This window comes from Nycticebus coucang, chromosome 17, assembly GCF_027406575.1.
Source record: "Nycticebus coucang isolate mNycCou1 chromosome 17, mNycCou1.pri, whole genome shotgun sequence".
Lineage (NCBI taxonomy): Eukaryota > Metazoa > Chordata > Mammalia > Primates > Lorisidae > Nycticebus > Nycticebus coucang.
In genome coordinates this window covers 21,877,922-21,903,297 of record NC_069796.1, presented here as the reverse complement: position 1 = coordinate 21,903,297, position 25,376 = coordinate 21,877,922, and the positions used below count along the sequence as shown (strand labels likewise).

Sequence of the window (25,376 nt, the reverse complement as noted above, 5' to 3'; positions counted from 1 at the left end):
ATAATGTATAAATACCCTACTTTTAGGAATTATCCTGAGGCAGTTTTTATATTCAGTAAAAGATTTATGTATAAGTATGTTTATCCCAGGAAAAGTAGCAACAAGAATTCAGAATAACCTATATCTGAATTTGCAGTACTTGATATGTGAAGTACTATAATGTGAAATACATTTCACTGTATTTTTTACTGTATTTTATTATAAATATATTAATTATTTTATGGAAAGTGAAAATCACATTTTAAAATTAATGTTTGACATGAGAAAATGCTCCTGATACAAATAGGAAAACAGGACAGAACTGTGTGATGTTCACATGCCCACCTGCATGCATATCTACGTGTAAGTAAAATGAAGAGGAAGGAAATAAACTAAGTCTTAGTAGTAATTACCTGTAGGCAGTAGGATCTTAAATGTTACCTTTATGCTTCTCAGTTTTTCCAAAAAATGTACAGCTGTTATAGGTCATTTCGTTGTAAACATAGGTGTACGTTACACTTACAGGGTGTTTGCAGTGACCAAATCGTGCATTAATATATGGAAGGTCTTGAAGCTTTTAGAAGCGGCTATAGTTTCAGCAGCAGAGGTGTCAGGTGCAAGATATGCTGCTTATTTCACAACATTAAAATACTGGTGTAATAATAGGAAAAATGATATGCAGTGTTTCTGTGCATTTTTAAGATTTTTTTAAATTTCATTTGTAGATCAAATAACAGGATAGTAAATCTTTCTTACACAATGACACTAGAAGATTATGGACTGGTAAAAATGCGTGAGATCTTTGTCTCTGATTCTTCTCAGGTAAATATAATTGAATATTCGCAAATTATTTTTTAAAAAGAGTCTAATGTGCATGTTTGTCTAAATGTGCTTTTTAATCATACCCTAGAGTGTACCTGCTGTACAAGAGAAGCCAGCTTCTCTTCCCCCAGCACCTTGTCCTTCAGAGATCCAGACAGAGCCTCGGGAAACTTTAGAATACAAAGCAGCACTTGAACTGGAAATGTGGAAGGAGATGCAAGAAGACATTTTTGAAAATCAGGTTACTAAAGTTATTTAAAACCATCTATTTTGTTTACTTAGCATCTTTATCCTTCATGGTAGGGTTTCTGTGTTCCCTGGGTACCCTGTCTAGTTTCTTTGAATGTCAACAATATGTAACTTTTAAAGAAAAATTGAGAATAAAAAGTACTTAAAATGTGACAGCTTGGCAGATGTCACTCAGAAGGGTGCCCAACTTTGTCCATGATAGTTGGGCAGAATTACTATAGGAATGACGGTTACTCTTTCGGTCTCAGTTCTCATTTGGCATACCCTCCTGAACCTGCAGCATCAGTCTCCAAACAAAAGAGTTAGAAAACAGAAAACAGAACATGTGCCTGAAGTAGACTCATGAGTATGACTTGCCCCAGGCAAATCTTCTTTTTTTTTTTTTTTTTTTTAAGAATAAGCGAGAAAGAGCTTGGTGGAGGGAAGAGGTATGACAAGGAAAGGGGTAGGCAGCGAGCTTAAGGAGGGCTGGGGCCCTAATGACAACCCTTTGCAGGCTGTGAGGGCTTCTGTCCACTTGTAGTCGTGAGAAAGCTAACTTTGGCCACGCCAAGTCATGCCACCAGCCTCTTGTAGAGACCCACTGTCACAATTACAGTACAATTAAGTGCTGACCACTTGCATACTATACAGATACTAGTGAAAATAAAAGTATTGCCCTCCTACCAAACAGAAAATTTTATCACTGGATAAAGACACTTATGAATAAACTGGACTCTAAGATCATCCATTTAGAAGAGCTGGAAATCATGTCTCTAGATGCTGACAAGCTTGTAGAACTTACACAGGATTGTTCCCAAGTCCAACCAGAGGCCGAGGACTAAACCCTGTTCCTGTCTGTAGGAAGGGACCCTGCAGTAGACCCTGAGCCTGAGGTGGGAGGGTCTCCTCACTTCCCAGCAGCAGTGATCAACCTCTGCTGACTCTGAACCATATCCTGAACTTAAAGACAATTTAAACTTAGGTCCACATTGCAAATGAGAAACAGGGAAATATCACAGTTCCATACAGTTATGACTCCTTCCCATTCCCTAACCCAAGGCCACAAAGATAAAATGTGAAATTAAAAAAAAAAAAAAAATATTGAATGCCTAAAGAAAATGCATTAGTGATCAGTATTAGTTCTTCTGTGACTTTATTTTTCTTCCTTTTATAGCTAAAGCAGAAAGAACTGGCTCATATGCAGGCTCTTGCAGAGGAATGGAAGAAAAGGGACCGAGAAAGAGAATCACTAGTAAAGAAAAAGGTAATAAATTGTCTGACAATTGAGAGAAGAAAGGAAAATATTAATGATAATAGCTTGACTATGCAGTAAAGAAAGTCTCTGGAAGAAATAATTAATTATAGTGGTTATATGTTGGTATGTAAACAGTGAACAGATGGGCCACAGTGGGAGGGAAGCTTTTCATAGTAAGATGTTTCTGTGCTTTTTGGATTTTGACACATGCAACTGTATTACTTATTAAAAATATATAAATATAAAAAAACTAATACTGTCAAGAAAGAAAACCTGCTGATAGTGTATGAAAAAGAAAGTAGCATGTTTCAGCATATATAAAAATTACTTTATAGTCTGAAAGGTAAGTCTTGCTGCTGTAGTCCCAGCTGCTCAGGAGGCTGAAGCAGCAGGATCCTTTGAGCCTGCAGTGAACTACGATCATGCCACTGTACTGCAGCCTGGGCAGCATAAGTGAGACCTCAGTCCTCTCCAGAAAAAATTCTGAAAATGTCTCAAAAATGCTTAAGCTACTTTTAAGAATTAAATCATGAAATAAGTCATATCTTTTAAAATGATAACATGAGACCATTTCATCTTATTCCAGAAAACAAAAGTTTAGTATTCATTTACACTCAATTTATTAAATAATACACCTCCGACACTTTTTAGAACTTCAGAAATACCCTCATTAGTTTCTAATCAGTATTCAGCCTCAGATTTAGGAGATGACTGCACAGCTCTCCAGCGCACTTTCTCTGGGCATCTCCCTCCTCTCCTCACAGATGCCAGTTGCCTGAGCTTCTGGTCTCCAGTCTGTTTCCTCCCCTCAGCGGGATTGCGAGGGGAGGAAATCCCGTCTGTCTGGGTTCTCCTTTGAGTCAGTCTGGAAACTGCCTTCAGGTTGTAAGCCAACATTACTGTAGGGCAGCGGTTCTCAGCCTGTGGGTCATGACCCACAGGAACTGTATTAAAGGGCCGTGGCATTAGGAAGGTTGAGAACCACTGCTGTGGGGCTTGCCCCATTTATTCCCTATCTTTGAGGGTTCCTAGTCCTGTGCTGCTCTTGCTGACTGTCTAAAGACACTTATGTATGTTGTTCAGTTTGTGTTTATTGAGGTGGCAGTTTGTCTTTAATGGGTCGTAGCAGAAGTCCGTCAGGCCATTGACTTTAAAATGACCACCTTGGCTTTGTGTAACTCAATTCTCAACCATGAAAAACTTGCGTAACCAGTGAGCTTTAAAAAAAACTCAATAAAAAAGAGGGCAAGACTACTCAAAACCTCTGTTCCTATGAAATGTTCAAATAATCACCAAGATCGTGATAATTAGAAGCCCTCACATGTATTTAAACATTACGCCAGTTTTCCTGCCACATACCAATGGGAGGGTCAGGGACCCACCCACCGCACGGGGATGTTATACATCTGTCTAAGCAGGACAACAGGATGTGCAACAACAAACTGGCACTGGGGTCACCCCCACTGGTTTGCGACTGTTTATACATGAGTTTTATATTAAGTAATATTTCAGACCCAACATAGTATAGTATTTATTAATCAGAGGAAGCTGGAAAATATTTTAGTATTTCAAATTTCTCATTTAACCTTTAAGACAAGAGGAGGTTCACCTTCAATCATATTTTTTCCCATGCTGTTGAAGAGTTTTTCAGTTTTAAGATTTATAAAATTCAAATCAGGAAAAAATTTGAAAATTTAATAAAAGAAATGACAAATCCAATTTGTGCCATAATTGAACTGTTTTTGAAAAAAAAAAATCAGTTTTAATGTAATGAGGTGGAAAAACTCCCCAAATAACTTTTGATTTGTTTTCATTTTGGTAATAATCATCTTTACATTTGAAATTTTCGATTGGTTTCCATTTATCCAACTTCTACCATTTTGGCTTGAGTTGATGAGTTCCTGCCTAGTTAAATAACTCCTTAGAAAAATACAATGTAATAGGCTGGGCATAGTGGCTCATGCCTGTGATCCTAGTACTTCGGGAGGTTGAGGTGGGATGACTGCTTAAAGCTAGGAGTTTGAGACCAGCCTGAGCAATATAGTGAGACGCTGAATCTACAAAACATAAAAAAGTCAGCTCCAAGTGGTGTTGTGTGCCTATAGTCCCAGCTGCTTGGGAAGCTAAAGCAGGAGTATCTCTGAGGCCAGGAGTTTGAGGTTGCAGTGAGCTATGATGATACCACTGCACACTAGCCTGGCAGCAGAGCAAGACTTTATCTCAAAAGTAAATAAATAAATAATAAGAATATGCTGGTCGTCTAATAAGTGGTTCAGCTGTTTGTTTGAATTAGTCATATTGTAAAAGTAGATTTGAGATTTGCTGTTTTCTTTCCACCTAAGTGCACTTTGAGACTAAATACTTTAATTCAAAGGATATTATTGTGAAAGAATATTGTAAGCTAGGATGTACTAATGTAATCAGTTTTAAATTTTTTATAAACTACTACAAAATGAAATCTTAGGGAGAAAAAAGTTTTTCTTCTGTATGATGAAATCTTTTAAATCTCACATAGTATTTAAAAATTTTTTATAATTAAAATTTTTAGTTTTTGGGGTACATAATAGTTGTATATATTTATAGGGTACTTGTGATACTTTGATCAGGTGTACAATGTATATTAATGAAGTCAGAGTAATTGGGATCACATATAACTTTTATGTCAATTATTTGTGAGCCTTTCTGTTAATTTATTTTTGTTTACCTGAAATCTTTTCTTGAAACACTGTATAACTTCTTTGATACTTTGAAAGTTAAGGCGGCGCCTGTGGCTCAGTGAGTAGGGCGCCGGCCCCATATGCCGAGGGTGGTGGGTTCAAACCCAGCCCTGGCCAAACTGCAACCAAAAAATAACCGGGCGTTGTGGCTGGCGCCTGTAGTCCCAGCTGCTCGGGTGGCTGAGGCAAGAGAATCACGTAAGCCCAGGAGTTAGAGGTTGCTATGAGCCGTGTGATGCCACGGCACTCTAGCCGAGGGCGGTACAGTGAGACTCTGTCTCTACAAAAAAAAAAAAAAAAAAAAGAAAGTTTACCTGAAGGAGTATATAAACAGCATATACCTGGCTCCTACGTTGACCTCTGGAGCATTTAAGATACTGTTTTCTTTGCCTTACAGGTGATTGTCCATTATCAGTTAGCTGAAGATAGGGCTATCTTCAGAGAAAGAAGCATGAGTTCCCCATAGGGGAGCACAAGAAAGTATTATATAGATAAGATTATGCTTTCACTGTGTGACGATTACTAGATATTGCCAGGTAGATCCAAAGGGCATTCCAAACAGAGAAAGCCCCTTGAGTAAAGGTAGAGAAGTTTGACACAGGTTGTGCATTAAGAAAATTGTATGTAGTTTGATGTGGGTGGACGAGAAAAAACAGTGTGCCTTATGAAATAAAGAAGAGGTTGGCGGAGATTAGATTATATCACGTAGGCTTTTTCAGCCAACCTTCCCTGAGAAAATGAAAGCCCTGAGGTATCCATTGTTGGTAATAATTAATTTTATGCTAGGCACGTAGAGTGGTAGAGTTATGTGCCATTTTATGAGAGGATGGAGAAAATGATCGTATCACAATGAACCCTGGTCGAGAATGGCAGAAACTTGAGAAAGTCTTAATGGAGATTTTTATATAACAAAAATAAGGCAATCAGGTTTTCATTTTAAAACAATCATTTTGATAGAAGTATAGTGGATAGACCAGAGGAATGTGAAACTATCGTCTAAGAGACTAGAAAAGCAATAATCTGTATAAGAGAAAATGAAGGCTGAAAACTAACAGAAGCAGTAAGATTGTGGAGAAAAGATTACAGACGGGTTCTAAAGACAATTGATGTTAAGGAAGTTTACAACCTCAGGCCTGAGGGATCCTCCGTCCTGCCTTACAGTTCTATTGCTTTCTCTAGTCCATTCATTCTCTCACTCTCCAGAACACTTACTTCACAATGTTTTTCTCTTATCAAGTAATCCACCCTCATCTTGACCCACTTTTCTCTCTCTCTTTTTACGCTTCCTCTGCTGGCTTCCTTGACTCCTTTCCTGGTACCGTATTGTACTGTCTTCCAGGAGTCTCTCCTCCCCAGTTTGCACACTAGAGCTCCCTCGTTACTCTAAACTCTAAATATCCAGGGTCCAGTCTTCAAATCTTTTCACTTTCTGTACACCTCTGGTGATCTCATCCACTTCTTTGATTTTATATTTATCAAATAAAATGTATTATACACACATACATCTACCTACTTCTATCCCTGACTTTTTTTCTGCTCTTGACCATTTAGCTGTCTACATTGTCAATTGGCTATCTCATATGCATCTCAAATTTAATATTTCTACAAATAGTATCTCCATCCTCAGTAAATTTTCTTCTATTGATTCTCCACCTTAATAAATGGCACTACTTTTTATGCAGTTTTTCAGGCTGCAAGCCAGGTCATCCTTGAATCCTTCATTTCACATCTTCTTCATTACAAATCCTGTTGCCTTCACATTCAGAATGTATCCTGGAAACCAATCATTTTCAACACTTGTCACGTTGCCCTAGTTTGAGGCCATCATGATTTCTCTTTCCTAGATTGCTACAGTTACTTCTTTCTTTCTTTTTTTTTTTTTTTTTTTTGAGATGGGGTCTCACTTTGTTGCCTGGACTAGACTGCAGTAGCATGATCATAGCTTCTGGGCTTAAGCAGTCCTCCTGCCTCAGCCTCTCAAATAGCTTGGACTACAGGCATAAGCCACCATGACTGATTGTTTCTATTTTCTGTAGTGACGGGGTCTTGCTCTTTCTCAGGCTGGTCTTGAACTCCTGCTTAGCAGCAATCCTCCCACCTCAGCTTCACAAAGTGCTAGGATTATAGACGTGACAGTTACTTCTTAACTTGATATTCCTTCTTCCATTCCTGGCTTCTGTACCTTGTTATATCCAAACCAGCCCAAGGGTGAGGCTTTTAAAATAGATCATGTCCTGCTCTGCTCAAAACTGCTCATCACACTTAAAGTAAAAGAGTTCTTGCCGGGACCTAGGAGGCCTTATATGATCATTGCCCTGGCTTCCTCTCTGACCTCATTTTCCATCAGCTTTCTGTTGACCCAGTCTGTTCAGGTCACACTGGCTTCCATGTAGTTCCTCAAACATGCTAAGGCGTGTCTCCTTGGGGTCTCTGGAGTACTCTTCCTTCAGATACTTTCTGGTCTCTACTCAAACTAATCCCAATGAGATTCTCTACCATTTCCAAAATAGTGCCCCCTTCCCCTCCCCCCAGGTACTGTCTTGTCACCCTGCTGTGTTCTCTTCATAGCAGCTACTTACGCTAAATATGCACTTGCTTATTTTTCTCTTCCCTCAAAATATAGGGTCCACAGGGTATATAATATTTAAAAGGAGTATGATTTCAGATTGTCATACATTTTTGAGTTTGAGATATGAGGAATATCAATATGTTTAGGAGATTATTTGGTTCTATAGGCCTGAAACTCTGGCAGGAGATTTGGCCTTACAAATTTATGAGTTCTTAGTACAGGTGATAGTAGGTACATGAGCTTACCCAAGGTCATGTGGCATGGGAGGAAAAAACATCCTGAAACAGAACTTTAGGAACACAGATGTTTTAGTCATTTGTTTAAAGATGAAAGGCATGCTTATAAATGAACAGAACATGCTTATAAATGAACAAAACTAGAGTTTATATCTAAAATGACCCTGACTGGTTGGTATGCTAAGCCTAATTCATCAAAATGAAGTTTAACAAGGGCAAGTGTCAATCAAGTTCAGGGGTCAAAACAGTAACGTGGACTATGGGTATAGTTGTGCCAGGTTTAAAAACAAACAAACAAAAAATACCCTGGGAATTTTTTTTGACATTAACAGTGTGACTGGAATCCTCAAATGGCAAATGCAATTTTAAACTAAGGTGATAGACATGGGTTGCCTTAGTCTTCAGCAGTATACTGTCTTTGGTGTCTGAACTGGTAAGATCATACCTCAGTAATATATTTTTGAAAGGACTTTGTCTAGAGCCTACATGATATTAGAGGATGTGGAGATAATAATATATAAATAACAATTAAAATTTGTATTTGTCTTGGAGAAGAAAAAAGACTAGAAGGAAATGTATTGCCCACCATCAGTCTCAACTACATAGACATAGGTGGGTTTTTTTTCCCCCTTCTGTTCAAGGGTAGAAATAGGATTAAAGAGCACACTTCCAAGGAGCACCAGACCAGGGCTTTATAGGCAGTAGGAACGAGAAGGACAGGATAGGGCCTGGAACCTGGATATGAGTTGGTGAAGATGGTAGAAAAATTGGTTCAGAAAGTTCTAGTAAAAAATTATCAGTCTAAATCGAAAGATAGAAAGTCAAGAGAATCCTGCATCTAGTACAGACTGTGCAGGTAGACCACCTTCCTGAGTAAGACTCATACCTTTAAAAACAGAGCAGAGCAGAACTTTAGGCCTGAAATAATAGGGTTACTAGGCTAGTGGCTCTAACAGGAACTCAGTTACTGGCATTATAGTAAAAGGTCAGATCTGAACCAAAAGGAGGATGAATGGTAGTAACTGAATAGCTGATCTAACACAGCTAAGTTCTGAGAATTGAGAGTGTAAGTGACTGAGACGGCTTCAGCTATATACTGGAGGATGGAGTAAGGTAGATTTTAAGGAGCTAGGTTTTTGACTAAGCACAAGGTTTCATTAGCAGTCTGATTGTCCAGCAGAAATACGGACTTCCTTGGGAGACTGAATATCACTGGTGATCCCTGAGCAGATGCTAAGTGGGCTTCTTTCCTTAGAGCACAGCAGAAAGAATTTCTGCTTTGGATTGTAGATTCTTGGATCCTGTTTCTATGAAATAATGTATTATATATTTTTGAATTTGTGTCTATTTTTTTAATTTGAGGAGAAGGTAACTTTTCTTTTACTGTATTTTAGGTGGCTGAATATACTGTTCTAGAAGGAAAACTTCAAAAAACCCTAATCGACTTAGAGAAGCGAGAGCAGCAGCTTGCTAGTGCAGAATCAGAGGTATTTCCTCCTCCTCTCATATGTCTTTAGTTTGCAAAGTCTTTTTATTTCATTCATACTATTGATTTTTGTTCTGTACTCAAAATATATTTTATAGAACTTGTCTTTCAGACATTATGGAAAAAACTGGTGTTCAACTGGGTAAAGCATATCTTACATGTTAGAATGGTAGAAGTAGTAGGAAGATGTTCGCTATTTGAAATCACTTACTATTATTCTGCCAGCTTGGCTGACTAATACAGGATAGGTGCTTAAAGCTAGCTTTCCGATTATGTGGAAGGAACAAATAGCTGGGGTGCCTGGAGAGAAGAGGCTTGGGGCATAGAACCTGATGTTGTTCTCAGGAAGAAAGGAATTTCCCCCTTCCTTGCCCATTAAAGATTAGATTCCAACAAGAGTCGAGAACTTAAGTCAGTATTATGCCTAGTTAGCATTAGGTTTTACCCTGAAGGTTTTTTAAAATTTCTGTGAAGGTCGTTTCAAAATAATTAGTATGTCTTCCACATTAAATTTATATGCCCCTTCCCTAACTAAAATGTGTTTATTAAAATTTTCTCAACAAATCACCCCAACAATATCATTATACATTTTCTGAGATTTCTGAATAATTTGGGTGTTTAAACTTAAATATAAGGAAGATTTTATTCCTAATACCAAGGTTCTGTCACCTTCTACGTGATTAGTCAAAGAATCAGGTTTCTAAAAGAAGGAAAGAAAATTGGGCATATTTGCTTATAAGAAAAAAGGGGTTTTATTGAAATAGGAATTTTAAGTGGTTAGGGCTTTCTCAACTGAATTTATATATATGTATGTATATTTATGTATATTATTACTAAATTAAGATTGATTGAAAATTCGTAATGTGGGCGGCTGAGCACAGCGACTTATGCCTATAATCCCACAATTTAAGAGGCTGGGGCAGGAGAATCATTTGGGGTCAGGAGCTTGAAGCCCAGCCTGAGCAACAGAGTGAGACACTGTGTCTACAGAAAATATAAAAATTAGCTGGGTGTTGTGTTACATGCTTATATTCCCAGCTACTTAGGAGGCTGAGGCAGGAGGATCACTTGAACCCAGGACTTTGAAGTTTTAGTGACCTATGATCACACCTGTGCACTCTAGCCCAGGCAAAAGAGAGAGACCCTGTCTAACTCTAAAAAAAAAAAATACAAATACAAAAAACCAAAACAACAAAACCCCCCTTAATAGTACCCTTGAACATTAATGCTCTAATAACTAAAAAAGATGAAAGATGTGACAGTAAATTTGTTGGTACTGTGAACTTTCACTGTATAGAGGGATAGTAGAATATTGAACAGTATAATGGAGCTAGTACTAGACCAACCTCTTAAAGATACCTTTGTTTTAAGCTTCAAAGAGATAGAAAGGAACTGCAATCAGAACGTGAACGAAACATGCAAGAACTTCAGGATTCTAAGCGTCGAGCCAAGGAAGACTGTGTTCACCAAGTAGAGCTAGAAAGGTTGAAGATGAAGCAGCTTGAAGAAGATAAACACCGACTTCAGCAGCAGGTCGGGTAAAACACTTGTCATCTTTTTAACGTGTTTACTTCCTCTAGGAATAATAGAAGTAGTTTACTTATTATTGAAAGGGGTTAAAATCACAGTAATCATGTTTATGGCACTGAGATATAAATAATACTTTATGATGGATCTTCCTTTTCTAAGTTAAAGCTAAGGGCTAGTGTTAGAATACTTTTCCTGCCCTTATAACCATTTGCATGAAATTGTGTTATATTTCAGGTCACTTCTAACTTAAAGTCTTTTTCTGATAAATCTTTTAGCACATACAGGTATTCTTCATGTTGCATTGACCAAATTCAGTTAAGAACCAAATTTCATGAGAGAATTGTCTGTGCCCTTCTTCGTTTCCTCCCTCACCTTACACTCAGCTTTCAACCCATCCTACTCTGCTTTCCGACCCCATCCCTCCAGCCAGCCAGTTGCCAAGAAGCTAACAATGGCTTAAGTCACTAGGTTCAGTGGGCATTTTTCTTTTTCTTTCTTTCTTTCTTTTTTTTTTTTTTTTTTAGACAGAGTCTCACCATGTCACCCTCAGTAGAGTGCTATGGCATCACAGCTCACAGCAACTTCAAACCCTCTGGCTTAAGCAATTCTCTTGCCTCAGCCTCCTAAGTACCTGGGACTACAGGCCCCCACCACAATACCTGGCTGTGTTTTGGTTCTAGTTGTCATTGTTCTTTGGCAGGCCCGGGCTGGATTCAAACTCGCCAGCTTTGTTGTATGTGGCTGGCACCCTAGCCGCTGAGCTACAGGCACCGAGCCAGTTTTTCATTTTTTATCTTATTAAAATGAATTGACATCAACACTATTGTCTTTGGTTTTTGTATTCTCTTCTCGACTTCTACACCACCCTCTGCTTGTTTTCCTTAACCTTTCTGGCCATGCCTCAGGCTCTTTTGCAGGTCTCTTTTCCTTATGTAACCATTAAATGTTGGACTTCCTCCAAACTCAAGACTTCTTTCTACAAAACAATCCTTTTCATTCCCAGGACTTCAGAGACATTCTGTACATCTTGAATATAAACATGTAAGGTCCAGAATGTCAGTGACAGAATGATTTTTTTAAATTTGGGAATCTTGACACCTTTTTCTTTAAAACCTTTAAGTATTGTCTTACTGCTCAGAGAATAGAGATCAGAATCATTACCTTGCCCTGCCAGCATCAGCATAGTTTGGAGCCCAACTCTCCAACCTCCTCCCCCACTTTCACCTCTGCCGTGTACTCTTCAGGGATGCTGGTCTTCCCTCAGGTCCTCATGTGTGGCATGCTCACTCTACCAGCAGGATCTTCATGATGCTGGTCTTCCCTCAGGTCCTCACATGTGGCATGCTAACTCTACCAGCAGGATCTTCATGATGCTGGTCTTCCCTCAGGTCCTCACACGTGGCATGCTCACTCTACCCACAGGATCTTCATGATGCTGGTCTTCCCTCAGGTCCTCGAGCGTGGCGTTCTCACTCTACCCACAGGATTTTCATGATGCTGGTCTTCCCTCAGGTCCTCACGTGTGGCATGTTCACTCTACCCACAGGATCTTCATGATGCTGGTCTTCCCTCAGGTCCTCACACGTGGCATGCTCACTCTACCCACAGGATCTTCATGATGCTGATCTTCCCTCAGGTCCTCGAGCGTGGCGTTCTCACTCTACCCACAGGATTTTCATGATGCTGGTCTTCCCTCAGGTCCTCACGTGTGGCATGTTCACTCTACCCACAGGATCTTCATGATGCTGATCTTCCCTCAGGTCCTCACGTGTGGCATGTTCACTCTACCCACAGGATCTTCATGATGCTGGTCTTCCCTCAGGTCCTCACGTGTGGCATGTTCACTCTACCCACAGGATCTTCATGATGCTGGTCTTCCCTCAGGTCCTCACACGTGGCATGCTCACTGTACCCACAGGATCTTCATGATGCTGGTCTTCCCTCAGGTCCTCGAGCGTGGCGTTCTCACTCTACCCACAGGATTTTCATGATGCTGGTCTTCCCTCAGGTCCTCACGTGTGGCATGTTCACTCTACCCACAGGATCTTCATGATGCTGATCTTCCCTCAGGTCCTCACGTGTGGCATGTTCACTCTACCCACAGGATCTTCATGATGCTGGTCTTCCCTCAGGTCCTCACGTGTGGCATGTTCACTCTACCCACAGGATCTTCATGATGCTGGTCTTCCCTCAGGTCCTCACACGTGGCATGCTCACTCTACCCACAGGATCTTCATGATGCTGGTCTTCCCTCAGGTCCTCGAGCGTGGTGTTGTCCCTCTACCCACAGGATCTTCATGATGCTGGTCTTCCCTCAGGTCCTTGAGAGTGGCGTTCTCACTCTACCCACAGGATCTTCACGTGTGCTGCTTTTTCTGAGCCTAGTCAACTCTGCGCATCCTTCTAATTTCAGACAAAGTGTCATTTACCCCACGAAATCTTCCCTGACTCCTGGTTTTCAGGTCTAGGTCAAGTTTTGTTACGTGTTTTCATGGGACATAATTCTCCTGTTCCTTTTCTTTATGACATGTTATATCAGTCTGTTTTTATTTGCATTAGCATGCTAATTTAATCAGCGTCAAATTATTTGGTCCGTAAACCTGTTTTGGTTTATAGCTATATGCCAGTCTCTCAGCCCAGTCATCAGGATATAACAGGGACTTCTTAAATATTTACTAAAGAAGGATCATGTTGTTAAAAATTAAGCTTATTTTTCTTGAAAAATTTCAGTGTAGATTAGATCTGTGTGGTGAATGCATCTAAAGGCTTCAGTAAATTCTGTCCTGAACAGTTTCCATAGCAACTTAGGGTCAGTTATGGTCACAGTATTTTAAGTGGTTGGTAAGTATGAACTTGATTGTTACTATGGGGGGATCTCATTTAAAATATAAAAGATGAAGTTGTAAAAGTGGGCAATTATGATGGGATTCACTAGTAATGCTTCACTTCTTTCACTTATTAGGAAGATTCAGCCATGTAAAACAAAGACTCTTTAGAAATATGTATGTCTGTGCCCTGTCCCAGACTGGTAGAATTAACTTACATCTATATAGGAAGAACCTTGGTGGGAAAAAACAGTATTTTTGAGAAATCAGCTGGGGCACACCAGTGTTGTAAGAACTGGAGAAGTTTCCAAGATACCCAAATTGCCAAGTCCATGAACGTACTCCTATACATCTCACATTTTACGTATAGAAAATCTTGTTAGGCCCTTACCCTGACCTTGATACAAATATTATGCATGCAGTTCTATCTAGATGGATAGAAGGGACTGTCAAACACACTGTCAGTGAGTGCTTATGAAAATGTTACCTGTACGCCAACAGATAAAATTAGGTACCAGAACTTAAAATCACTGTACTTTGTCTATCACTTAGCAAAGGAAAAAGAGCCCAGCATTCCTTAATAGCTTACTGCTTTACAGCCTCATTGTAATAATAATGATTGTTCATGATAATGTCCTGGAATGGTGAAGAAACTACCAAAAATACTATCAAGTTTATTAGCTTTTGTTTAAAACAGAAAAGTGAGAGAAACATTCAGAAAGATTTCTATTCAACTTTGGATGTTAATAGAGGTGAACTTTAGCTATAAAGAAATTTCTCAGGTATGAAACACCTACCTCATTACCTAAAGATGCTAGATAAATCCTAATTAGAATCACTTCTTATTGATGATTTAAGTTACATTTTTGTTAGAAATTCTCAGTACTTCAAATTTAATTAAGTGTTACATTTTAGGATGGAGATTATTAGTTTATCTAATGATGGATAGTCATATTAGCATATTATCTTTAGAAAGCATCTTTAACAATTCTTGTTTACATTTCATGAAAAAGAAACCTCAGATTCAAAAAGAACATCTTTATAGCCTCTTTTTTTTTTTTTTACTTTTGAAATTATTCTAAGGGAAATTTGCATATTTTAGTCAAGGCAGCCCCATCTTGCTTTTTTTTTAAGAAGTATTGACTGGTTTTATTAGAACATTAGGGGAAGTCTGAATTCTGTTTTTGCCCCCCTACTGAGTACCTCACTAGCTCTTTGGTTCAATTCCTTCATATTTACAGTAAGAAAATTGAGGGTCAGATAATCTTTACATTACCTACATTTGTAATAGTATTTGAATTTGTAAAATTCATGCACTATCAAAATGTAAGAATAAATATTACTTTAAAATTGACCTTATTTCTATCTTCAAGGATAATAATCTGGTATATCTGTAATACTCAATCTTTTCTTACATGTAAAGAAATTATCAATATTTCTATAAGGTGACTTTTAAATTTGCCATTTAAAGTTTAACACAAAAATTCTCATGATACTAGTGTTATAAAAAATTTCATACCCTTCAAAATTTTTTGTATAATCAGTTGATTTTACTGTATTTTTAATGAGGGATCTTTATTTTCCTTATTATGCTTTATGTATTTTCCAAATTTTCTACTATGAGAAAGCCTTAGAATAAGAAAACACTGTTGAATTGAATTTTGTCCTTTTAAATTGTGCATATCAGTGTTTTAAAATTGTTATAAATACTTTTTTTTTTAAATACAGCTTACTGATGCTGAAAATAAGTATAAAATTTTGGAAAAAGAATTTCAGCAGTTCAAGGATCAGCAAAGCAATAAACCAGAAATCCGTCTACAATCTGAAATAAATCTTCTCACCTTGGAAAAGGTACCCATGTTAATTTTTGGCAGCTTAACTAGTTCCAGTGATCTGTCAGAAAATCAATAAATAATACTTGTATGTACAATCAGCATAATAACATTTCATTGTAGTGTTCTAATATCAAAAAAGAGTGTATCAGAGAATTCAAGGCACATAATAAGATTAGTGATTGAATTTCTTGGCTTATGTCGAAGTTACAGCTTATACCAGTTAGAATCCTTAGTTGCAAACAACAGAGCTGACCAACTTTAGGAGTAAAGGAATTTATAAAACTGTCAGGAGGCTGAAGTGCCATTTTCAAAATATGGGCAGGAACCAGGGGAAGCAAGATAACAGCCAATATCCTGTCACAAACAGTCCACTTGGGACGCTCCTGTCGGTGCCATCATTGCCCTGTCACTGAACTCCGTATCTTCCGATTATGGTGTTAAGCCGTTAAATTCTCAGTTTTGTGGTAGCCATTGTGAATTTCTCTCGGTGTATTACATACTGTTCTCTAGATGAGTGATTTTCAACCAGTGTGCCCTGAGAGGATCTTAGGTGTGCCATGAAAAATTTTAAAGATCATTAATTATTTTTGAAAGACGTTCAGAGCACAATAAGTATATTCTTTTCCTTTACTCTTTTTTTTGTTTGTTTTGATCGACATAATTTAAGTGTGCCACAGAAGTTTATAGGTTCAAATGTGCCACGAGATAAAAAAGTTTGAATAATACTGGTCTAGATTTAGTGTCCTAGACAGGAGCATTCATTTGAACCACAGATTTGCACTGTAGCTCTCAGCATGGAAGAAGGGATATTTGTCCTATTTTCTTTTCTGTGGTTAGAAGTTATGTCCTGCCTCTCATTTATATTGGGATTCCCCACAAACAGGATGTTCAGGTGTCAGACATTAAAAAATGTATCATGTCGGGCCTGGCACGGTGGCTCCTGCCAGTAGTCCTAGCACTCTGGGAGGCAGAGGCAGGTGGATTGCCTGAACTCACAGGTTCAAGACCAGCCTGAGCCAGAGTGAGACCCTGTCTCTAGAAAATAGCCGGGCATTATGGCAGGCGCCTATAGTCCCAGCTACTTGGAAGGCTGAGGCAAGAGAATTGCTTACGCCCAAGAGTTTGAGGTTGCTGTGAGCTGTAACCTGCCACTGCACTCTACCCAGGACAACAAAGTGAAACTATCTAAAAAAATAAAAATAAAAATGTTGTCTTGACTTAATAATTACAGAAGCGAGTTTATACCCACGGCAAAGCTGCTGTTCATTCGCATCTCTGGTCACGCAACATGTGTCATGTCCAGTGGACAGCTTAAGTTTGACAATATGGGCTCCTGCATTTTATGATTTATAATTTTTTGGCATCATTAAAAAGATTAGCATACTCAGAGAAATAACCTTTAACCCTTTAAGGATTTAATGGTGCCTGCTGTTCCCGTCTTTCCCGCTCATTTGTATTGAAGGCTTTCTTGGTTTTGCTTCTGTAGATGTAGCCACTAGGGGGCACTAAAGGAAGATTGATGGGTGGGAGTTGGGAAAATGCCTGGGTTTTTCCCTGCCTGCTCCTTGCTTCCTTTACTTTCTCTGGCAGTTGTTGCATCATTTTATGGTCCTTCTTCCACTAAGCAGCACTTCTCTCCAGCTTCCATTGGGCAACCCCCACAGTGGTTCTGGTTCACTCGTCAGCAATGATCTAGTAAGAATTTCCTTTGAGCATCACTTTTGAGTGTCATGTAAACATTGAAAGTCTGGATTTTGGAGTGTTTTGGATTTCATATTAGGGATATTGAACCTGTAGGAGTAGTTTACAAAATAATAATAGGGCTGATAAGAGAATGCTTAAAATAAAGGTAATTTTGGCTATGTAGGGGAAAGACACTAAGTTAAAGAATTTAAAACAATGTAAGAATAGCAGAGATTACTTCCAAGTTTATTAGTTTGGGCTTAATCATTGTTAATGATGGACATGGTAAAATAGTAATCAGAAAGTAGCATTAAAGGAGCGAGAGATAAACAAAGGTTTGAGAGAATGGACTAAAGAATTGCAGTGACATCAAAAGTATAAACTTTGCAAGGCAGAAACCATGTGGCAGCTATATCCATATTACTTGTTTTTAGGACAGCATCCTATTGTACCTTATAGCACTAAGTAAACATTTGTTAATAATTTTAAAGAACTAGCACAATGTTTGCTACTCAGAATTTTCACATTGATTCATTCAGCAAAAATTTATGGAGGGCATATTGTTCGTCATTTTGGTATAAAATGGTTTGAGTTGTAAAGTTCCTCCTATTTAGTTTGTCAGCTACTTATTGAGGTACCTCTATGTTCCTAGGATTAGTCTTGTGCTGAACAAGGAGCTCATTTTTAAAAGAGGGAGTAAACAGATGGATGAGATCATTTTTATTAATGCCACATATAATAAAATTAAAAGAGTAGTGTCAAAATGAATATGGCAGCGTAGGTGGCATGGCAGCACAGGTGCCATTCCACATAGGGTGGGTAAGGAAGGCCTCTTTGAGGTGATGACTAACATTTGAATTGAGATCTGTGAGAAGTGGGAGTACCAACAGTGTACAGAGCTGTGGAGACTGTGTCTAGGGAAGAACTGCGAGGTGCTGAGGTGGGACGAAGCCTGGACTGTTTGGTAACTAGGAAAAGGCCATCCTAAGGTCTGAGAGGAAAAGAATGTACTAGACAAGGTTCAAAATCCAGGCCTTTAAAGTCATGGCAAAGAATTGAGGTTTAGTGTTGGGTCTCACAGAGTTGTAGCTCAGTACTAGTTAACACCATGAACACTAGAGCCAGGTGACTTGGTTCGCATCCTCCTCTGCTACTTGCCTATTGTGTGACCTTGTGCCAGGTGCTTTACGTCTCTACACTTACTTCCATTACTTTTTAAATGTGAGTAGGAAGGGCGATAACAGAATTAAACAATTTAATGTTTGTAAAACGTTTAGTTCAGAACCTGGGACTTTGTTTATTTTACTTAACTATAACATACAACAAATAATGAGATACCATTGACGGGTCTTAAGTAGGTACCATTGAAGAGTTACTTCAAAGAAGTACTTACGTTACTTGAAGAGTTACATAAAAAAGTCAGTCATCTAGTATGTGTTGAAGAGGGTAAGACTTATCTCTTCTGCTGAAGACCCATATATTTAACTGCTTACTCAGTGTCTTCTTGAATGCCTTAGAACAGTAGTTCTCAAACGTTTGGAGTCAGGACACCTTTTTACTATTAACGGTGTTGAGGACTCCAGAGCACTTTGTATCTATTGGTATTCGCTGCATTAGGTATTAAAACTGGAAATGTTTTAAAATCTTATTCGTTAAAAAAAACCAGTAGTAATATAGATAACATTTTTATGAAAAATAACTTTCTAAAAAAATTGAGTGACATTGTTTTATTCTTAGGCAAATCTCATTAGTAACTCAGTAATAGACCTCTGAATTCGTATACCTGCTTTTGCATTCAGTCTGTTGTGTTATAATGCATCATGTAACCTCTGGAAAACTCCGCTGTATATTCATGGAAGAATGAAAGTGGAAAAGACATACATCTTAGTATTATGTGTGTTATGAAAATAGTTTGAGACTCCTGGACCTTTGAAGACAAAACTTGGTCTTCTGGTTAGCCCAGCACCTCCAGAACTAACCTCTGTCATTTTTCTGAAATTGTTTATCTGGTTTTTCTGAACTCTGAATGTTTCTGTAGCCTGTTAACTGCCAGGCTGTCTTAGGGAACTTCTTGTCCATGTTCATTTAATTGCAACATCTTGTTGATTATTTTTCATACGTAGTGGGATAATCTCTTCAATTTTCTACCAGTAAACGTGAATCCAGCTGGACATTTCCCACTCCTTTGATAAAATCAAGCATTGAAGTATTTTGGTATTGATAAATATAATTCTATAGCATCTACCATAAATATTTGAAGGACTATCAATTCTCACAGTAGCTATCAAGTTTGTGTCTTAAGAGTATTTCCATTTTGTTTGAGAAAATTCAGAGACTGGGTATCAAGATTGTTGATATTAAAATAAATTTTAAATGGTTTTTAGAATTCCTTCTTTCAACTCTACATTTACCAAAAGGTTAAAAAAATGTTAAATGTATTTAAAAGTATAAATAGTACCGTGAACCTGTTCAGAGAGAGAGAGAGAGAGTAACACATACCTGAAGTGCCTCTGTACCGACCTAAAGAGTTCACCCCACTCTTCAGCATGTGTAAGTGCTTCATAAAACAAGGCTTTGCAGCTCTGCTGAAGAGTCTGTAAATCTTTTTCGAACCAGAAGAGGGCAGAATCTTATTTCTTACGTGGTAACAAAGAGAAAAGCATAAAAAGGAAGACGCAAGCGGAAGAGCATCTGATTTAGTCTCCAAATTCTGGTTATGTCTGATGGAGAGCTTTTTCTTTTCTGAATACCCATTCTCTTCAATAGAACATATATACTCCCTTTTTTACTGAAATGGTCTAAGAATAATTAACATTAAGATACAGTTTTACCAAAGGGTAATTCTTGATTCCTTTTACAAGTCGAGCATCCCTTATCCAAAATGTTTCAGATTATTTCACATTTTGGAATATTTGCATTATACTTATCAGTTCAACATCCCTAATCTGAAATCTGAAATAGTGTAATGAGTGTTTTCCTTCAAACATCATGTCAGCACTCACTGGATTTTCGGAGCACATTTCCAAGAAATACAATCCACAGAGCCCTTTCTGATTCGCCCATGCATATTTCAACTTGCTTGGCTTACTTGTTTTGCTGGGAGGGCTTCATTTGTTTCCTTCTATGTGGATTTTACATTTTTTTATTTTTCTGTATCTCAGAACTTTTGTAATGACCCATGTGTAATCAGTGAATAGTTTATGATTTTCTTTTAGTTAGGAAATGTATTATATGTAGCTTGAAAATAAGTGGGACTTTTAAAAAATAAAATATAGAAAGCATACAATTTAGTAGGGCATACAGAGGTTGAAAAGACAGAAAATATAGTGGAAGAATATAGTTTGTTTTTATTATCAAGCTAAATTTTATGTATTTAAGAATATTTGATATGCTCACTCCTGACTTAGGGCAAACAGGAAAAATAAGAGAAAATAAAAAGAGAGTAAGAGAAAAAGTACCTTATCGTTTTGAGACTTCACTTTTAAAGAGTTTTTTTTTTTTTCTTTTGAGACAGAGTCTCACTATGTTGTCCTCAGTAGATTGTGGTGGCGTCACAGCTCACAGCAACCTCAAATTCTTGGTTTAAGCAATTCTCTTGCCTCAGCCTCCCAAGTAGCTGGGACTACAGGCACCTGCCACAACACCTGGCTATTTTTTTGTTGTTGTTGCAGTTGTTTAGTTGCCCCGGGCCGGGTTTGAACCTGCCACCCTCAGTGCATGTGGCTGGCACCACAACCACTTTGCTACGGGCGGCGAGCCATTTTAAAGAGTTTTTAATGTAACAGAGATGACATAGCAATAAATAACTATGAATAATCAAATACCAAGGCATATGATACTCTTTGCAATTCGGAAAAGAGAAACCATTTAGTCTTAAGAATCTAGCAATTTTATTTATTTATTTATTTATTGAGACAGAGTTTCAAGTTGTCGCCTTGGGTAGAGTGCCATGACATCTCAGCTCACAGTAACCTCCAACTCTTGGGCTTAAGTGATTCTCTTGCCTCAGCCTCCCAAGTAGGTGGGACTATAGGCACCCACCACAACGCCCGGCTATTTGTTGTTGTTGTTGTAGTTGTCATCATTGTTGTTTGGTGGGCCCAGGCTGGATTCGAACCTGCCAGCTCTGGTGTATGTGACTGGTGCCCTAGCCGCTTGAGCTACAAGTGCTAAGCCAAGAATCTAGCAATTTTAAGATATTTTCATGAAGAGATAGAATTTGAGCTGAACCTTAAGATTTAGATAAGCAGTGAAAAAAATAGTCTTGGGCAAGGAGGGGGAATGGCGTAGGGGATATAAACCTGGTTGGGGGTAGGTTTCCTGTTGAGGAATACCAAAACAGTTGAGCAGGTAGGAAGGGACTTACATTTTAGAGTGCCTTGAATCTGAAGCAGAGGAGTTTAGGCTCAATAGTGTAGACAAACAATAGCTAATGTAGACTTTTTTTTACTAGAGAGTAGATTGATCTAATTGTGGTTTGTAGGATTTGTAGATAGAATAAATTAGAGGCTGGGAAGACAAGAGAACTCTTATGGTCGAGATGAGTTGAAAAAAGCCTGGGCTAAGGAAGTAGTGGTCAAAATATAAGAGAATAAAATTTGAAAATATTTTGAGGGAGAAATCTATACTTCTTATGACAGATTAGACCTGGGAATAGGGGAATGAGAGACAAAGACAATGCCATAGTCTAAGCAGAGAAGGAGAGTGGTAGATACGTCAGGGGCAGAGACGGGGAACTTGGGAGCTCAGGACGCTCGTCAGTGCTGTCAGTCTTCACCAGCCTCTGAGCTGACCCTCGGTCCTGAACTGAGTTTTCCTTTCAGGACTGTATAACTTGGCTTATGGTCTTTCCTCAGTCATGGACCAAGAAAACCTAAGTAAAAATATAAATGCAGAGTTTTCCAGAAGTTTTCAGTTCTACTTACAACGAGGGTTCTTAACTAAAGGTCTTTGAATGCCCTGAAATTTTTTGGTTGCATGCATTTTTCTGAGAATTGGGTCCATGTATTTCTTTAAAATCACAGAAACATCTGTATATTTAAAAAATATAGAAGTTAGAAATCATTGATAAAAATGGTGGTAGGAATGAATTAGAAAAATGGGTTTGTGTCTCAGATTTGCTAGCTACAGGTTTTTTATTTGTTAAGAATAAAGAAGTTATATACATATGTATAACTGTGTGTTTTAAGTTAGTATGAGTGTGCAAATGTGACTTAATAATTATGGCAAAACTGATATGACCAGCCCTGACAGGTTTTTCTGTTGGAGCTAGTCCATTTGGTATAAGGAATCACTCTACGTTCATCTTTGTCCTAAACCTCATCCTTGGACCCATCCAATGTACTATATCTTATCTAAGACCCATTGACACGACCAGGTTTTCTGATTGACTATTACCCTTTTATCCTGTAGCTATAAAAATATATATATATATATATTTTTTTTTGTGTGTGTGTGACACATGGCCTGGTAGAAGATTACCAAGTAATATGTATAAATCTCTGGGGCATAAGTGGAAGAGATCATCTTTGATAATCTCAGCAGTATTATTCAACTTAAGATGCTTGAGTCTAGTTGTGAAATGTTAACACATTTAAATCCAAGCACTAGGGATTTGTAAAGCAGAAAAGACTTTGACTCTGGGTAGTCATATATTACTGCAGAGAATGTTCTGGTCTTTTGTGAAGGGAATTTGGCAATCTGCTTTTCCTTTCATTATATTTTCATCTGAGTTTCTGAAGTTTAAGTTTTTGGACAGTGTCTTCACTTTTGTTTTCCTGTAAAACAAAAACTAGACTTGATATTAAAAAATTAGACAAGTCCAGAGTAACAGTGTTTTACTATAATTCAAGCAGATTATTACATTATCACTTAATAGTAAAACTGTCTGTTGGCTACATGAATTTGTTTGGTGCTTGGTTTGAAACACTGAGTGAGTACATTCCAAAACACAGCCAAGTTGGCATTGGTTCATACACAACAGATTGCCTGCTGCAAGTATAAATAACCCTATTTTTTAATTGAATCACTTTAGTGTTTTTCTTTATATATTTGAGGAAAAATAAAAAAATAGAAGAGATGTGTTATTAAGGAACATTATTTTTCTTACTCTTGGGTTTATTTTAACATTCTTAAAATATTTTTGACTCTGTACTCTTTCTTAGTAAATGGCTTTCTGATAAAACATTTCATTGTTTTCAGAGTTCTCTGGTTTTGCCAGAATATAATTATAATAGTATCTCTACTAGCTGTCTTCATTATAAGACAAAATTTCACACAATGATCGGCCACCAAAAAGAAAACTTGGTTCTGAGCTTTAGTGTGCTAGCTAAATTGGAATGTTAACAGAACTGGTTTTTGTAAAAAATGAATGTATTTTTTATTCTATGATCTTTATATAATATACATGTTTAAATACATTTATAGTAACTGTCTGGAGGTTAAGACTAATTCAGTTCTTTTTGGTATAGGCTGTTAGGCAATAAAAATAAGACTATATTTTAAACAAGAAAATGTTCATGTGCCATAATATTTATGGTAAATTATATAACAGTTTTAGATGATGTCGTATGTTACACTGTATAAACTCTTTTCTTAAGCCAGACTCTTTGTATATATTATCTTTCAGTGGTTGTACACAGTGGTATAGTGTTTCACTTGATATGATTTTAATCACTGTTAGGTTGAACTTGAAAGAAAGTTGGAATCTGCAACTAAGTCTAAACTGCATTACAAACAGCAGTGGGGACGAGCTTTGAAAGAACTTGCCAGACTTAAACAGGTATGTAATTTATAGCTTATTCTTTTTACATCTTTTCCTTGTTTCTTCACAAGTTCTCATGCTTGGCACTGTCTGTTGCATTTAGAAGTCTGCATTTGAATCTTCGGTGCTGTTTTTTGAGATTAGAGGCTTTTTTTACTCAATTTGATACGTATGCAAGATCTACCTTTTTTTATAAATAAAAACCTTTTGTATCTTTTTTTTTAATTGCTAACTACTCTTACCTAAAGAAAATTGGGAGTAATTTCTTTTACTTTCACTTATAAAACCATTCTTTTCCTTCTTAGTAGAAAATGGAAATTCTTGAGAATGCCTTTTAGGAGTGGAAATTTAAGGATAACTTAAATGTAACATTTTCTGAAATTTAAGAATATGTTTTAAATGTTATTCTCAAGAATACACAGTAATTCAGATAGGAAAAGGGATCCTAGGGAATTTTCACATCATTTTAAAAGAGTTTAAAAACCTTCATAGTAGTTTCCTGAATTTCTACATTTCATTTTTTTTTTTTCTGCTGCCAAACAACAAATACTGTTATAGCATCATGAGAAATTTATCCTCACTTTGGACATAATTTCTTCAGATGATTAAGATCAAATAAAATATGAGCACGATTTTTATTTTGAATCTAATCTATTTGAACTAAAACTTTTCAGGATCAGTATTAGTTCGTTTATTCTAATTTTCCTTTTCTTTAGTCAGTTTTATTCTGAATGAAACTTTTAGGTTTGTATTTTTCTTAATTTATCTTCATAACCATCAAATACATCTTTGTGGTATTATTATTTTAAATCCTTATTACTTTATTACCAGACTGCATGAAAATTAGGAAGTAGACAGTTTAACCTAACATAGTTTGTGGATGAGTTGAGATCGTAAACATTACGAATAAAGACATATCAATAAGCATAAACTACTATAACAAGTGAATATGTTATAATTACAATATTATATAAATGCTGGCAGAACTAAGGATAAACATGGGTAGTACTAAGGATTTTCTGTATTCAGGGCACTGTCCTATGTGTACAGTAAGTATAAAATTATATTATTCCAAGTTTAAGTATATATAAGACATAGGCCTTCCCTTCAGGGAGCTTGCAATTTAATAGTAAAGAAGAAACAACTATAAATATAGCATTTACTACCTAATAGTAAGAACTCTGAAAAGAACCATATAGAATACCCGAGAGGGGAAAGTATTCTCTTTAATCGAACTTGAGAAAGGTGTCATAGAAGAGGTGGTATTTCACCTCCGGAGGTAGGTAGTAGGATTTTAATAGAGGAATTGGTTGTGATATAGGAAAGTAGTGGGGAAATGTAAATATAATGAATAGAATGAGCATAGCAAAGAGGTATGACGTGGGAAAACACACACTGTTCTTACAAAACAAAGGAGGGCCCATTTTAGGGGTCATTTTGGGTAC

At 37.4% G+C, this 25,376-nt stretch overlaps 1 protein-coding gene across 1 annotated transcript in view; it reads left to right on the top strand.

The window, feature by feature from the left end:
* The window catches only part of CEP120 (centrosomal protein 120), a 63,138-nt gene that overhangs the window by 22,428 nt on the left and 15,334 nt on the right, over positions 1–25,376 (top strand). Inside the window, exons 13-19 of the mRNA XM_053567147.1 lie at positions 705–801; positions 890–1,042; positions 2,207–2,296; positions 9,204–9,296; positions 10,667–10,828; positions 15,379–15,501; positions 23,851–23,949. Of these exons, the coding sequence (XP_053423122.1) occupies positions 705–801; positions 890–1,042; positions 2,207–2,296; positions 9,204–9,296; positions 10,667–10,828; positions 15,379–15,501; positions 23,851–23,949 (817 nt within the window). The remainder of the gene's footprint in view (positions 1–704; positions 802–889; positions 1,043–2,206; positions 2,297–9,203; positions 9,297–10,666; positions 10,829–15,378; positions 15,502–23,850; positions 23,950–25,376) is intronic.